Genomic DNA, 16,500 nt, shown 5'->3' with positions numbered 1-16,500 from the left:
ATGCAGAGCGCTGTACTAAGCACTTGGGAGAGTACAATACGACAATAAACAAGCCCACTCCCTGCCCACAAGGGCTCATCGCTGAACTAGACTGTAAGGTCGTTGTGGGCAAGGAATGTGTCTGTTTACTGCTCTATCACACTCTCCCGGGCCCTTAGTACAGTGCTGTACACACAGTAAGCACCCGATAAATACGGCTGAATGAACAAACCTTGCATGTCCACCTTGGATGGGGGCCTCTTTGCCCCGGGGCCGCAGGGTTCGAGGAAGAAGATTTGGTGTTTGCACTGTGAGCAGGAAGGAACCCATTCGGGCACATCCGCAGGGTGGTCCCAGGGCTGGGGCTCTGGAAAATAAAGATACAATTCTTATTCCTCCACCGCTCTGGCTGTCGTCCAAGCTTAGGTCTTTATTCATTCATTCAAATGTATTTATTAAGCGCTTACCGGGTGCAGAGCAATGTAGTAAGCACTTGGGAAAGTACGATACTACAATAAGTAGTGACATTCCCTGCCCACAGTGAGCTCGCAGTCTAGGGGAGGAGATAGACGTCACTACAGAAAAATTAAATTCCATTGCCCCATTCTGTTTCAACCACTGTGGGAGTCTTAATTCTGCAAAAAATATTAAAAATGGCAGGTTTCTGAGTGGCAACTGGGTGTATATGTAACACCTTAAACAAGGCTTACTCTCCCAAGTGCTCAGTACAGTGCTCTGCACTAAGTAGATCATAAGATCCTAGAGAGTGGGGATCGTGTCTAACTAACGTTATTGGATTCACCCAAGCCCTCAGTACTGTGCTCCACAAACAGATGATTTTAAGTTCCCCTTAAGCACTGTGATAGCCACTCCTTGCCCAGCCCCACTTCCCTTAAGTACATATCCATCCATCATTTACTTTTAATCTGTTTCCCCATTTGATCTGTAAATTTTTTGTGGGCAGGGCCCACGATGAGTCTAACTACTCTTCAGCATCGTACTCTCCCTAGCCCTTGGTACAGTGTGCTGCACACAGTAAGAGCTCATGTGATGGACTGATTGACTGAGGCAGGAGTGGTGTCTATCAGTTGAATCGTGTCTATCACCTGGCCTAGTGGATAGAGCCCGGGCCTGGAGCCAGAAGGACGTGGGTTCTAATCTCATTTCCGCCACTCGTCTGCTGCATGACCCTGGGCAAGTCACTTCACTTCCCTGTGCCTCAGTTCCCTCATCTGTAAATTGGGGTTGAAGACGGTGAGCCCCATGTGGGACAGGGACTGTGTCTAATTTAATTACTTTGTATCTACCCCAGTGCTTAGAACAGTGCCTGGCTCATAGTAAGCACTTAATGAAGCACTTAATGAATGTGGAAAGAGCCCGGGCTGTGGAAAGAGCTCGGGCTAGGGAGTCAGAGGTCATGGGTTCGTATCCCATCTCTGCCACTTGTCAGCTGTGTGACTGTGGGCAAGTCACTTCATTTCTCTGTGCCTCAGTGACCCCATCTGTAAAATGGGGATGAAGTCTGTGATCCCCATGTGGGACAACCCGATGACCCTGTATCTCCCTCAGCGCTTAGAACAGTGTTCGGCACATAGTAAGTGCTTAACAAATACCAACGTTATTATTATTATTATTATGAATGCTGTAATAAAACGAGGTCTTCCCTTCCTGCCAGACAACTGGGTGGGTCTCTGGGTGGGTGGCCCCAGGAGAGAGGGGCTGGGGGCTGCTCTCACCTCGATCTTCCCTCTCTCTCCCCAGAACCCCAGGGTGCAACCACAGCGATGGGGACGATGGGGGCCACAGGCGAAGGAATCACGTTCGTTGTGGGGGACCCTGATCGTGTGACCCTGGCGGACCCAGGAGGTGAGGGGTCGAGATCCTGGGAGGGGGAGGGGATGGCATCTGATCCCCTGGGTGAACTCCCCCCTCTCACTAGCCTCCCCCATCCCACACTGCGCCAGAGGCTGGAAACCCGACCGGTCTGGGCCCTGGGAGGGAACTGGTGGTTCCCCTATGTTGGTATCTCTTTGGGATTGGTTGTCCAACAGGGAAGGAGAGGGAGGGAGAGAGAGAGGCAGAGACAGGGAAGGAGAAGGAGGGAGGGAGATGGAGGGAGATGCAGAGGCAAGGAAGGAGAAGGAGGGAGATGAAGGGAATAGGAGGGAGGGAGGGGTCTACCCAGGCCAGTTCTCGGGTCAGAGTGGCCACACACGGATCCAACAGCTGCGACCTTTCCCTTCAGCCTCCTCGACGCTGTCCCCTGGACAGAGGGTGAACCTGATCGAGCCAGTGACCATCCTTCCCGTGAGCAGAGGTGGGTGATTAGGCCGAGAGTGGTCAGAAGATGGAGGGAGAGTGGAGAAAGCGGAGGAGACAGCCGGCTGGGCGGGGGGACAGAAGGCAGGACGAGCTGACTGTTAGGAAAACTGGGACATGGCCAGGGGAGGAAGCCCATCAGCCCAGGCCCAGCACCGTTTCTGGGGCATATCCACGGTCCAGCCAGCCTGGGACCTGGTCTCTGACAGGGCCACACTGGACCGCTCGAAGGAACCCTGTGCTAGACTCCCTCATGTTAGGGATGGACCATCCCATACCCCTGACTCTCCTCTCTCCATTCTTGACTCTCCCTAGCGAACCAGCTCACACCATTCAACATCCCAGATTCTCCCCTCTCCATCCCTGACTCTAGTGACCCAGCCTGGACCATCCAACACCCCTGACTCTCCCCAGTGACCCAGCATGGACCATTCAACACCCCTGACTCTCCCTTCCCCATTTCTGACTCTCCCCCAGTGACCAGCCTGGACCATCCAACACCCCTATCTTTCCCTCTCCATCCCTGAATCTTCCTAGGGACTCAGCCCAGGCCATCCGATATGCCTGATGTTCCCCCAGCGACCCATCACAGATCATGAAAACCCAGTGTGGGCAGGGATTGTCTCTCTTCATTTCTGAACTGTACTTTCCAAGTGCTTAGCACGCAGTAAGCGCTCAATAAATACGATTGAATGAAACCAACACCCCTGACTCTCCTCTCTCCATCCCTGTCTCCCCCCAAGTGACCCAGCTCGGACCGTCCAACACTCCTAACTTTCCCCTTTCCATCCCTGACTCTCTCCTAATGACCTAGCATGGACTATCCAACACCCCTGACTCTCCCCTCTCTGCCCTGACTCTCCTTCAGTGACCCAACCTGGACCACTGGTCCATGGACTTGTCCAAATCACTCTGGACCCCGCTGATATTTCCAACCAGAATGTGACCCTGCCCTGGGAAGTTGAAGAGATAGCTTGGGCCAGGCAGACAGTTGCCTGTGACCCCATCGTGGTGGCCAAGAATGACGGCCCAACCTACAGCCCCAATTTCATTCCTCTGCCCAGAGAGGTTCGGTGACTTGCCTGAGTTCAATCAGCAGGCTGGGGGCAGGACCGGGATTCAATCCCAGGCCCTCCCCCAGCACGGGAGCCCTCAAGACTCACACCAGTCCCCCGGTGGCTTCCTGGAATTGCAGGGGTGGGGGATTCTGGGTGTGGAGCCCCTGAGCCCCAGTTTGAGAGAGGAGCCTCCCTCAGTGGTAATTTAAAAACTATGTAATAATAATGGCATTTGTTAAGCGCTTACTATGTGCCAAGCACTGTTCTAAGCGCCACCCAGAGTCTCCCAGCCACTAGGGAGAGCTCCCGGCAGGAAGGTGTTGCTAGGGAGAAGTAGCCAATCAGCTCCCAGTTACTATGGTCTCTGGCAATCCTGAGCCGACGTGCTGACCCTCACTCTTCCCCGGTGCCCCCCGCAGCCCTGTACCCTGCCCACGGGGGCCAAGTGTGCAGCACTTGGGGGGGCTTCCACTACAAGACGTTCGACGGCGCCATCTTCCACTTCCCCGGCCTCTGCAACTATGTCTTGGCCGCCCACTGCCACGCACCGTACGAGGACTTCAACGTCCAGATCCGCCGGGCCCTGGTCCCGGGCGGCCGCCCCGTGGTCTCCCGCGTCCTGCTCCGCATCGATGGCGTCGTCCTGGAGATGGTCAACGGCTCGGTCCTCATCGACGGCCAAAGGTGAGGGCTTTCTGGCCAGGGATGGTGCCTGCTGACTCTATTGGACTCTCCCAAGATCCCGCTCCAGTTCTCTGCACATGGTAGACTGGAAGCTCCTTAGCAATTATTAACAATTTTGGTATTTCTTAAACGCTTATCGTGTGCCCGGCACTGTACTAAGCGCTGGGGTGGGTACACAGGTTGGACACACCCCCTGTCCTGAACAGGGCTCAAAGTCTTAACCTCCATTTTACAGATGAGGTAGCTGAGACACAGAGAAGTGACTTACCCAAGGCTGCCTAGCCGACAAGTGGCAGAGCTGGGATTAGAACCCATGACCTTCTAACTCCCACTACTTCTATCCACTACGCCATGCTTCTACCCCTACTATGTCATCTTTGAGGGCAGGGATTGTGTTTACTAACTCTATTTTCCTCTCCCAAGTGCTCAGTACAGTGCTCTGTGCACAGTAGACTGTAAACTCCTTAAGGGCAGGGACTGTATCTTCTAATCCCAGTATACTCTCCAAAGCTCTTAGATCAGTGCTCTGCTATCAATCAATCAATCATATATATTAATTGTGTACTGTGTGCAGAGCACTGTGCTAAATACTTGGGAGAGTACTACATAACTCTGTAGCGAGTAAGGACCAGGTAAATACAGTTGATTGATTGATTAACCCCGTTGGCCTCATCTCCAAACAGCCATATCCCTAACTGGAAAGTCCCAGCAGAATTGAGGGGTAGGTGTGGATCTGGATTCTAATCCAGTCTTCACCACTTGTCCGCTGTGTGACTTTGGGCAAGTCACTTGAGCGTGGCATGGGGGTAGAGTCTGAGCCTGGGAGTCAGTAGGTTATGGGTTCTAATCCTTGCTGGGTTACTTTGAGCAAATCACGTTACTTCTCTGGACCTCAGTCCCCTCATCTGGAAAATGGGGATTGAGGCTGTGAGCCCCACAGGGGACAGGGAATGTGTCCAACCACATTTGCTCGTATCTACCCCAGCGCTTAGTACAGTGCCTGGCACATAGTAAGCACTTAACAAATGAAAAGCGGTGTGGTTTAGTGGATAGAGCCCAGGCTTGGGAGTCAAAAGATGTGGGTCCCAATCCTAGCTGTGCCACTTGTCTGCTGTGTGACCTTAGGCAAGTCACTTCACTTCTCTGGGTCTTAGTTACCTCTTTTGTAAAATGGGGTTTAAGACTGTGAGCTCCATGTAGGACAACTTGATTACCTCATATCTACCCCAGGGTTTAAAACAATGCTTGGCACATAGTAAGTGCTTAACAAATACCATTATTATTATTATTATTATTCACTTCTCTGAGCCTCACTTCCCTCATCTGTAAATGGGGATTAAAACCATGAGCCCCATGTCAGATAGGGCATGCGTCCAACTTGATTTTCTTGTATTCACCTCAGTGCTTAGGACAGTGCCTGGCACATAGTAAGCTCTTACCAAATACCACAATTATCATTATTATTATTGTTATCTTCTCCTCTCCTCCTTCCCCGACCCTCTGCAGGGAAGAGCTGCCCTTCGCGCGCTCTGGGATCGCCGTGGAGAAGAACAGTGTCTACACTAAAGTCAGAGCCAAGATCGGCCTGACCTTCATGTGGAACGGCGAGGACGGCGTCCTGGTGAGACTGACCGCTTACCGTAGTGGCTAGAGCCCAGGTCTGAGTGTCAGAAGGCCATGGGTTCTTTTCCTGGATCCGCCACTTGTCTGCCGTGTGACTTTGGGCAAGCCACTTTGCTTCCCTGTGCCTCAGTTACTTCATCTGTAAAATAGGGATTGAGACTGTGAGCCCCACGTGGGACAGGGACAGTGTCCAACCCGATTTGCTTGTATCCACCCCAGCGCTTAGTAAGGTGCCTGGCACATAGTAAGTGCTTAACAAACACCACTGTTATTACTATGATTATTTTGATTATTACTATATTTGCAAGTTGGACACATAGACATCGCCATCGTCCCTCAGGGTTCCCCGGAAAGCCAGACTTCTTTGGGCTTGCTCCTGGATAGCCCGGGAGCCAGCTCCCACAGACAGCAATTGCGGCATGTTTGATTGACAGCACCTTGGCCTCTCCCAGTCCCCCCGACCCTAATAATAATAATTATGGTATCTGTTAAGCGCTTATTATGTGCCAGGCACTATACTAAGCACTGGGGTGAATACAAGCAGATGGGGTTGGGCCCTGTCCCTGTCCCATGTGGGGCTCACAGTCTCAATCCTCACGTCACAGATGAGGTAACTGAGGCACAGAGAAGTGAAGTGACTTGCCCAGGGTCTCGTCGACGCCTCAGCTGCCCTAGGACAGGTTGGGGAGGTCTTGTGAGGAAGGGCCCGGAGTTTGGGAAGACTGGAAGCAGAGTCGGGAGCAGAAGGGAAGGAGGCCATGGGTTGGCCTGCTTGGTTGGCCTGTTGACTTTGGGCCAGGCCAACAGTCACGTTCTCTGCCCCCGAGAAGTTTGCAGATTTAAAATGAATCAATAGATTATGGATATGTATATCCAGGCTGTGGGGCTGAGGGAGGGGGTGAATAAAGGGAGCAAACCCAAGAGCTACGGTGACAGAGAAGGGAATGGGAGAAGAGGAAATGAGGGGCTAGTCGGGGAAGGCCCTTCCTTTTAACTCTCTTGGATTCTCAATTTTCCAGTTGTGCATTTAGGGGCTCTGAAGAGTTCAGCTCATGACTGTAGACATAAATCTACTTTAAGACCCTTTAAATTTAAAGTTATTTCCCATCAGTAGAAGTCAGGAGCACCTCCAAATCAACCAAGGGGTCACCACCTCACACAAGGTCCAACAGTCTCAATCCCGCAATCCTCTCCTGGCCGGCAGAACTGAGGTCGGCACCATGTTACCAACCCATCTGGGGATTTGCCCTGGGCGAGCATGGATCCCTACGCCACCCCCACCCCCCAAGCCCCAGGCTGGAGTCTCCTTGGGTTTGACCACCTGACCTCCAGACGACCTCTGCTCTGGTTCTAGCTGGAACTGGACCCCAGATACCTCAACCAGACCTGCGGACTCTGCGGGGATTTCAACGGACTCCCGGAATACAACGAATTCTTCTCCAACAGTGAGTATAACGCACGTCCCCACCGCCAGCCCCCCAACTATCCCCTGATTGTCCAGAGGAGAGCCAACATAGCAATAATGGGATATATTGAACACCCCCTGTAGTAGTAATACTAATAGAGGAGGCATGGTAGTTATTAAACGCCTCCTGCAATAGTGATAGTAGTACCGAATACATGGCATTTATTGAGCACCCACTCTAATAATAGTAGTAATAGAGTAGACAAAGTATTTATTAAGTACCCACGATAGTGGTAGAAGTAGAGTAGACATGGTAAGCCTGTCAAAGGGCAGGGACCGTCTCTATCTGTTGCATATTCCAAGCGCTTAGTACAGTGCTCTGCACATAGTAAGCGCTCAATAAATACTATTGAATGAATGAATGTATGGTATTTATTGCTTACCCATAGTAGTAGTAAGAGTAGAGGAAAGAAAAGGAGAGGAGGGCTTAGTCAGGGAAGCCTTCTTGGAGGAGATGTGCCTTCAATAAGGTTTTGAAGTGGGGGAGAGTAATCGTCTGCCAGATCCGAGGAGGGAGGGCGTTCCTGGCCAGAAGCAGGATGTGGATGAGGGTTAGGCTGCGAGATAGATGAGGTACAGTGAGAAGGTTGGCATTAGAGAAGCGAAATGTGCGGACTGGGTTGCAGTAGGAGAGTAGCGAGGTGAGGTAGGAAGGGGCAAGGAGATGGAAGGCTTTAAACCCAACGGTGAGGAGTTTCTGTTTGATCTGGAGGTGGTTGGGCAACCTCTGGACGTTCTTGAAAGTGGGGAAACATGGACTGAACGTTTTTGTAGAAAAATGATCCGACTTTGAAGATGGGAGAGTTGTGGTCTGCCAGAGAGGAAGGGAATGGAAAGGGGAGAGTCGGGGGTGTTGGATGGTCCGTGCTGAGACACTGGGGGAGAGTCGGAGGTATGGGGAGGCCGGCGGGGAGGAGATGGGCTTTCAGAAGGGCTTTGAAGATGGGGAGAGCTGTGGTCCCCCTGAGGAGAAGGGAGAGGGGGCCCGGGCGGGAGGGAGGAGCTGACGGAGAGCCCGCTTACAGACGTCAGGCTGACGGCGCTTCAGTTTGGGAACCTGCAGAAGATGGATGGACCAACAGAAGAATGCGAAGACCCAGAAATGCCAAAGGAGGAGAAATGTCAGGACAAGGTGAGGTGTGATACCCTGGGGCCGTCGCTTCCTGCGCTGACCGGTGGTCGGCCTCGAGGAAGATGGAAAGCAGGGGGAGGAAGGAGCGGATGGTCTCATCCAGGTGGGAACAGAGGGTGACATCTTCCCGGGGAAATGTCTGGACACAGACCTGGGCTCAGACAGGTGTAAGGTTGAAGCATGGACAAGAGGACTTGGTGGGGAGAGTCAGGAGTGTTGGATGGTCCGTGCTGGGTCACTGGGGGAGAGTAAGGGATGGAGAGGGGAGAGTCAGGAATGTTGGATGATCTGTGCTGGCTCATGGGGGGAGAGTCAGAAATGGAGAGGAGAGAGTCAGGGGAGTGGGATGGTCCGTGCTGGGTCACTGGGGAGAGTCAGGGATGGACAGGGAAAAATCGGGGGTGTCAAATGGTCCGTGCTGGGTCACAGGGGAGAGTCAGGGGTGTTGGATGATCCAAGCCGGGTCACTGGGGAGAATCGGGAATGAAGCGGGAGAGTCAGGGTTGTGGGATGGTCCGTACTGTATCACCGGGGAGAATCAGGGATGAAGTGGGGAGAGTCAGGGGTTTTGGGATGGTCAAGTGCTGGGTCACTGGGGGAGAGTCAGGAATGGAGAGGGGAGAGTCAAGGGTTTTGGATGGTCCATGCTGGGTCACTGAGGGACAGTGAGAGGTGTGAGGTGGGCTATCACCAGCCATGAGGGCAGATGGTCAAAAGGACATGAGACACATAATTCCCCCAAGCTTCACGGGCCCCGTGCGAGACTGGGTCCTGGGAGGCCCGATCGAGTCCGGTCCGAGGGGCGTCACCCAGGGGCCGGCCACGTCCTCACCGGCTGCGGGCTCCGGTTTCGCGGGTCCACAGGCTGATGTCTGCGTCAGGGTGCTGACCGGCCCAGCCTTCGAGGACTGCCACGGGCTGGTCAACGTGAGCCAGTACATCGAGGCCTGCATCCAAGACCTGTGCTTCTGCTCGGTGCCCGCCGGACCCTCCTGCCCATGTGACACCATCGCTGAGTACTCTCGGCAGTGTGCCCATGCCGGAGGGCAACCCCAGGCCTGGAGGAACCCCCAGCTGTGCCGTGAGTCACCTCCATTACCCCGCTGGGAGATTCATTCATTCATTCATTCATTCATTCATTCATGCGTTCAATTGTGTTTAGTGAGCTCTTACTGTGTGCACAGCACTGTAGTAAGCGCTTGGGAGAGTGCTTCCCCCACTCCCTTCTGCATCACCCTGACTTGCTTCCCTTTGTTCTTCCCTCCCTTCCCAGCCCCACACCGCTTATACATATCCATAATTTATTTATATTAATGTCTGTCTCCCCTGCTCTAGACTGTAAGCTCATTGTGGGCAGGGAATGTGTCTGTTATATTTTTATACTGTACTCTCCCAAGCGCTTAGGACAGTGCTCTGCGCATAGCAAGCACTCAATAAATACGAATGAATGATGAATATAATAGAACAATAAACAGATACATTTCCTGATCACGCCAGTTTACAGTCAAGAGGGGGAAAACAGTCCAATGGCTGGGCATGGGGAAGCCCCCCATCATTGAAATCCACGACCACCCCCGACCCACAAATCTGACCTGGAAGTCAGGAGGATCTGGGTTCTAATCCCAGCTCTGCCACCTGTCTGCTGGTGTCGAACTCATGATCTGTGACTCCCAAGTCTGTGCTCTTTCCACTGAGCCACGCTGCTTCTCTATGTTGAGAGTTAGTCAACATGACCCCAGTCCTCGAGAAGCTTACAGTCTGCTGTGTGTAAAGCACTGTGCTGACTACTGGGAGAGTCCACTAGAGTTAGGAGACCCAGTCTCTGCCCTTGAGGAGCTTACAGTTTACTGTGTGAAGAGCACTGTACTAAGCACTTGGAAGGATACAAGGCAAAAGAGTGGGTGAACAGGATTCCTGTCCCGGAAGGAGCTTGCGGTCTGCTGTGTGCAAAGCACTATACTGAGCAGTTGGGAGAGTCCAATAAAGTTAGGAAAATGATCCATGTCCTTGAGGAGCTTGAGGAGCTCCCATTCCTTCCCTGCACAGTAGGCTGTGCAGAGCACTGTAGTAAGCTCTTGGGAGAGGACAATAGTTTGTAGACATAAGAATAATAATAATGGTATTTGTTAAGTGTTTACTGTGTGCCAAGCACTGTTCTAAGTGCTAGAGTAGAGACAAGGTAATCGGTTTGTCCTGTGTGGGACCCACAGTCTTAATCTCCGTTTTCCAGATGAGGTAACTGAGGCCCAAAGAAGTGAAGTGGCTTACCCAAGGTCACACAGCAGACAAGTGGAGGAGCTGGGATTAGAACCCACATCCCCTGACTCCCAAGCGCACGCTCTTTCCACTGAGCCACGCTGATTCCCTACCCTCAAGGGGCTGATATATTACCAGTGACCTCATCTGTAAAATGGGCATTAAGACTGTGAGCCCCACGTGGGACAACCTGACCACCTTGTATCCTCCCAGCGCTTAAACCAGTGCTTTGCACATAGTAAGCGCTTAACAAATGCCATCATTATTATTATTATTATTTCTGTGTGCAGAGCACTGTGGTGAGCGCTTGGGAGAGTCCAATAAAATTAGTTGACAAGATCCCTGCCCTTGAGGAGCTGAGGGTCTAGTTGGGGAGAGAGGGTGCAAGGTATTACAGGGAGCGGGTTTCCCTGGATTCCTTCCCATCTCAGGAATAGTAACCACGGGGCCCAGAGCTGACAGAGAGGATGGAGTCTTGAGGGAGGAGGTCAGTCAATCCGTGGTATTTATTGGGCGCTCACCACATGCCAACCACTGTACTAGGCACTTGGGAGAGTATGGCTGGAAATGGCCCCTAAACGACAGGGTTTCTGCGTCTGCCTCACTGGTCGAGTGGAAGCCCCTTGCGGGGAGACAGCCTGTCTCATGGGACTGTGGAACTCTCCCAAGTGCCCAGTACAGAGTCCCACCAAAAAAGGGCGCTCATTATGGTGCTTGGCACATAGTAAGCGCTTAACAAATACTATGATTATTATTATTACAGGGAAGCAGCTGGACCTAGTGAATGGCACCCGGGCCTGGGAGTCAGAACGACCTGGGTTCTAATCCCGGCTCTGTCGCTCATCTGCTGTGTGACCTTGGCAAATCCCTTTGCTTCTCTGTGCCTCCTCTGTAAAATGGGATTGAGGCTGTGAGCCCCTTGTGGGACATTAATTAATTAATTAATTCATTCATTCAATCATATGTATTGAGCTTTGGGTGCAGAACACTGTACTGAGCGCTTGGAAAGTACAATTTAGCAATAAAGAGAGACAATCCCTGCCCATATCGGGCTTACAGTCTAAAAGCAGGGACTGTGTCCACCCCAATTACCTAGTAGGTACCCCGGCGCTCAGTACAGTGTCTGGCACATAGTAAGCACTTAATCAATGTTGTTATTATTATTATTATTATTATATAGTGTCTCTACTCAGAACATGCTTTCTCCTGGAGAGGTAGTGGAGGAAGGGGGAGGTCACTCTGGGGACTTTCATCAGCTCCCTTTGGTAGGCAACCACCCGGCCACACTGCAGTCACCTGGTTCAACAGTGTGGCTCAGTGGAAAGAGCCCGGGCTTGGGAGTCAGAGGTCACGGGTTCGAATCCCAGCTCTGCCACTTATCAGTTGTGTGACTGTGGGCAAGTCACTTCTCTGTGCTTCAGTTAGCTCATCTGTAAAATGGGGATTAACTGTGAGCCTCACGTGGGACAACCTGATTACCCTGCATCTAACCCAGCGCTTAGAACAATGCTCTGCACATAATAAGCGCTTAATACCAACATTATTATTCAACCTCGATTCCCCAGTGGTGGTCCCAGCTGGGGGAGGGGGAGGAAGGGCGGGGGGGGGGGGGGCCAGGGCTGGTCAGCCCGGTCAGCGTCGTCCCTCTCGGTCAGCCAACCTGACATCCCGTCCTTCATTCCAGCCAAGACGTGTCCGTCCACGATGCGCTACGAAGAGTGCGGGTCTCCTTGCCCCGACACCTGCTCCAACCCCGAGCGTAGCCAGCTCTGCGAAGACCACTGCATGGATGGATGCTTCTGCCCCCCGGGTAAGACCCCCTCGTCCCCATTCCCTCCACGCTCCCTCCCCTGCCCTACCTGTGCCAGAACCATTTATTCATTCATTGAATCATATTTTTTGAGCACTTACTATGTGCAGAGCACTGTACTAAGGAGAGGACACTACGGCATTAAACAGTCACATTCCCTGTCCACAACGGGCTCACAGTCTAGAGTGTGGATGGCAGACGTGGTTTAATGGAAAGAGCCCAGGCTTGGGAGTCAGAGGTCGGGGGTTCTAATCTCAGCTCCGCCACTTGTCTGCTGTGGGATCTAGGGCCAGTCATTTCACTTCTCTGGGCCTCATTTTCCTCATCCAGAAAATGGGGATTGAGACTGTGAGCCTCATTTGGGACAGGGACTGTGTCCAATCTGATTCCTTGTATCTACCCCAGCGCTTAGAACAGTGCTTAACACATAGTAAGCACTTAACAAATACCATAATTATTATTAAAATAGCCCTCGTGGAGTCATCGCCTTCCACTGATCATCAGACACCATGTGTGAGGTGTGGGGTGGGGGGCTGGCGGGGGCCCCCCTACTCTCCCCTTCCCCTGGCTAATGGGACGTCTCCCCCGCAGGGACCGTTTTGGACGACGTGCTCGAGGAGGGCTGCATCCCCCTGTCGCAGTGCTCCTGCACCTTCAACGGCCAATCTTACCAGCCAGGAGCCTCCTTCTCCACCCGCTGCAGCACCTGGTAACCACCCTCCACCCCCTGCTCAGACCAAGAGGGGCCGGGAGACCGGACACCTGGGTTCTAGTCCCAATTCCGGCCCCCGGCCGGCCTCCACTCAATTCTGTGCATCACAGCCTCTAGCTGGGGGAGCTGATGGGGTCTCCGCGTTCCAGGGGTCAACGGGGAGGGGGAGGGCAAGGGAGCCCCCCCACCCAACAAAAGGGGGTACCCTTGGGGGTGATGACTGTGTCTGCCCCAGCCTGCCACACAGTAAGTACTCAAATAGCACCAGGAGAAACTCAAAGGAATCAGAGACGGCTTGGGCACTTACTCTGTGCCGAGCACTGCCCGAAGCACTGAGGGGGATGCATAATCAGTCCATCAGTGGAATTGATTGAGCACTTACTGTGTGCAGAGCACTGTACTAGGCACTTGGGAGGGTACGACAGAGTTGATAGATGAATTCCCTGCCCATAGCTGGCTTACAAACTAGAGAGCATAGTAATAATAATAATAATAATAATAATGGAGAAGCAGCATGGCCTAATGGCAAGAGCACAGGCTTGCAAGTCAGAGAACGTGGGTTCTAATCCCGGGCCTACCACGTGTTTGCTGTGTGATCTTGGGCAAGTCACTTAACGTCTCTGGGCCTCAGTGACCTCGTCTGTAAAATGGGGATTAAGACTGGGAGCCCCAGGTGGGACAACCTGATGACCTTGTGTCTACTCCAAGCAGCGTGGCTCAGTGGAAAGAGCACGGGCTTTGGAGTCAGGGCTCATGAGTTCGAATCCCAGCTCTGCCACTTGTCGGCTGTGTGACTGTGGGCAAGTCACTTAACTTCTCTGTGCCTCAGTTCCCTCATCTGTAAAATGGGGATGAAGACTGTGAGCCCCACGTGGGACAACCTGATTCCCCTATGTCTACCCCAGCGCTTAGAACAGTGCTCGGCACATAGTAAGCGCTTAACAAATCCCCCCCCAAAAAAAAAAAATACTCCAGCACTTAGAACAGTGCTTGGCTCATAGTAAGCGCTTAACAAATACCATAATTATTATTATTATTGTTAACCAGATGAGACATGGTCCCTGTCCCACCCCGGGTTCATTATCTAAGGGGGAAGGATAATGAGTATTTAATCTCCATTTCACAGATGGAGAACTGAGGCACAGATAATTTGAAGGGCTTGCTCACTCAGCAGGCCCTCCACCCTTCTCTCTCCCCTTCTTCTCCCTCTTCCCTACTCTCTCCTCTTCTTCTCCTTCCCCTCGCCCTCGACTTTTCCTCCCTCCCGTCTCCTTCCTCCTCTATCCTTCTTCTTTTTTTGGTCCCTCCTCCCTCTCTTCTCCCTCTCCTTTTTCAATCAATCATATTTATTGAGCACTTACCGTGAGGAAAGCACTAAACTAAGCGCTTGGGAGAGGACGATATAACAGAGTTGATAGACATGATCCCTGCCCACAACTAACCCTAATCCCACTTCCACCGCTTATCTGCTGGGTGACCTTGGGTAAATCACTTCTCTGTGCCTCAGTCACCTCATCTATAAAATGGGGATTAATACTGTGAGCCCCATGTGGGACAGGTTGGACCCTGATTACTTTATATCTACCCCAACACTTAGTACAGTACTTGGAAAATAAGTGCTTAACAAATACCATTATTATTATTATACCAAAAAAAGAGGGAGACAGACTAATATAAATAAATAAATGACCGATGTGGACATAAATGCTGTAGGGCTGAGAGAAAGGGGAATAAAGGGAGTAAATCGAAGTGCAAGGGCGATGCAGAAGGGAGCGGGAGAAGAGGAAATGAGGACTTAGGGGAGGCCTCTTCTTCCTCTTCTTATTAATAACAATGTTAATAATGATGGTTTTTGTTAAGCCCTTACTATGTGCCAAGCACCGCTCTAAGCTCTGGGGTAGATACAAGGTGATCAGGTTGTCCCACGTGGGGCTCACAGTCTTCATCCCCATTTTCCAGATGAGGTAACTGAGACACAGAAAAGTTGAGTGACTTGCCCAAGGTCACACAGCAGACAAGTGGCAGAGTTGGGATTAGAACTCACATCCTCTGACCCCCAAGGCTGTGCTCTTGCCTCTAGGCCACACTGCTTCTCTTCTTCCTCCTCCTCTTCTTCTTCCTCCTCATCTACCTACTCCCCCCCAACCCTCTCCCTCTTCCCCCTTCCCCTTCCTGAGCGTCGGTGACCCCCGGGGGGACACAGAGACCCCATCCGGGGCAAGTCCTTCCTGCCCGGAGGCAGTGACTCAGTTTCCCTGCACCCCACTGACCCTCCCCACCTTTCAGCACCTGCACGGGAGGGAGATGGAGCTGCCAGACCCTCCCCTGCCCCGGCACCTGCTCCGTGGAAGGCGGCTCGCACGTGTCCACCTTCGACGAGAAGCGCTACACCATCCACGGCGACTGTACCTATGTCCTGGGCAAGGTACTGGACGCTGCAGGGGGCTTGGGAGGTGGGGAGGGGGTTGACAGCCGGGGTCTGCAGGGGGAGACTCGGGGGGACCCCAGGGGAGGGCCACAGAGAAAGGACTGACTTGTCCACACAAGCACATACTTGTTGGCAAATTCAGATACACGTACACAAATGCACACATTCGCATCTGCACGCAGATGCACATCTGGGCCTGAGATGTTCTTCCTCTTGATTCTTTTTATTGCCATTGTTCTCGTCCGTCCGTCTCCCCCGATTAGACCGTAAGCCCGTCAAACGGCAGGGACTGTCTCTATCTGTTGCCGACTTGTTCATCCCAAGCGCTTAGTACAGTGCTCTGCACATAGTAAGCGCTCAATAAATACTATTGAATGAATGAATGAATGAAATACAGGTACATGTACACGAATGCACACATTCAGCACGGCTTAGTGGCAAGAGCACAGGCTTGGGAGTCAGAGGACATGCGTTCTAATCCCGGCTCCATTTGGCTGCTGTGTGACCTTGAGCAAGCCACTTCACTTCTCTGTGCCTCAGCTACCTCATTAAGATTAAGAATCTGAGCTCCACGTGGGACAACCTACTTACCCTGTATTTACTCCTGCGATTAGAACAGTGCTTGGCACATAGTAAGTGTTCAACAAATACCATCATTATTATTAATTACTATTCACACCCGCACACGGAAGTACATCCGTGCCCCGCATGCACACACAAGCGCTTACTTGTTGGCAAATCCAGATACACATACACAAATGCAGACATTCACACCTGCATCCGAGGCAAATTAGAAGCAGCATGGCCTAGTGGAAAGAGCTCGGGTTTGGGAATCGGGTCATGGGTTCGAATCCCACATCTGCCACTTGTCAGCTGTGTGACTGTAGGCAAGTCACTTAACTTCTCTGTGCCTCAGTTACCTCATCTGTAAAATGGAGATTAAGACTGTGAGCCCCAAGTGGGACAACCTGATTACCTTGTATCAACCCCAGCGCTTAGAACAGTGCCTCGCACATAGAAAGCGCTTAATAAAT

The 16,500-nt window shown here is 52.1% G+C and overlaps 1 protein-coding gene across 1 annotated transcript in view; it reads left to right on the top strand.

Moving 5' to 3' along the window:
- The first annotated feature begins 1,772 nt into the window (after window positions 1-1,772).
- Window positions 1,773-16,500, top strand: part of LOC103167280 (mucin-5AC-like) — a 78,209-nt gene continuing 63,481 nt past the window's right edge. The window contains 10 exon segments of the mRNA XM_039911647.1: window positions 1,773-1,845; window positions 3,776-4,040; window positions 5,547-5,661; window positions 7,018-7,108; window positions 8,154-8,260; window positions 9,125-9,341; window positions 10,157-10,161; window positions 12,206-12,326; window positions 12,918-13,035; window positions 15,325-15,463. Coding sequence (XP_039767581.1) covers window positions 1,773-1,845; window positions 3,776-4,040; window positions 5,547-5,661; window positions 7,018-7,108; window positions 8,154-8,260; window positions 9,125-9,341; window positions 10,157-10,161; window positions 12,206-12,326; window positions 12,918-13,035; window positions 15,325-15,463 — 1,251 coding nt within the window.

This window comes from Ornithorhynchus anatinus, chromosome 3 (genome assembly GCF_004115215.2).
Source record: "Ornithorhynchus anatinus isolate Pmale09 chromosome 3, mOrnAna1.pri.v4, whole genome shotgun sequence".
NCBI lineage: Eukaryota > Metazoa > Chordata > Mammalia > Monotremata > Ornithorhynchidae > Ornithorhynchus > Ornithorhynchus anatinus.
This window is presented reverse-complemented; position numbering and strand designations above follow the sequence as displayed.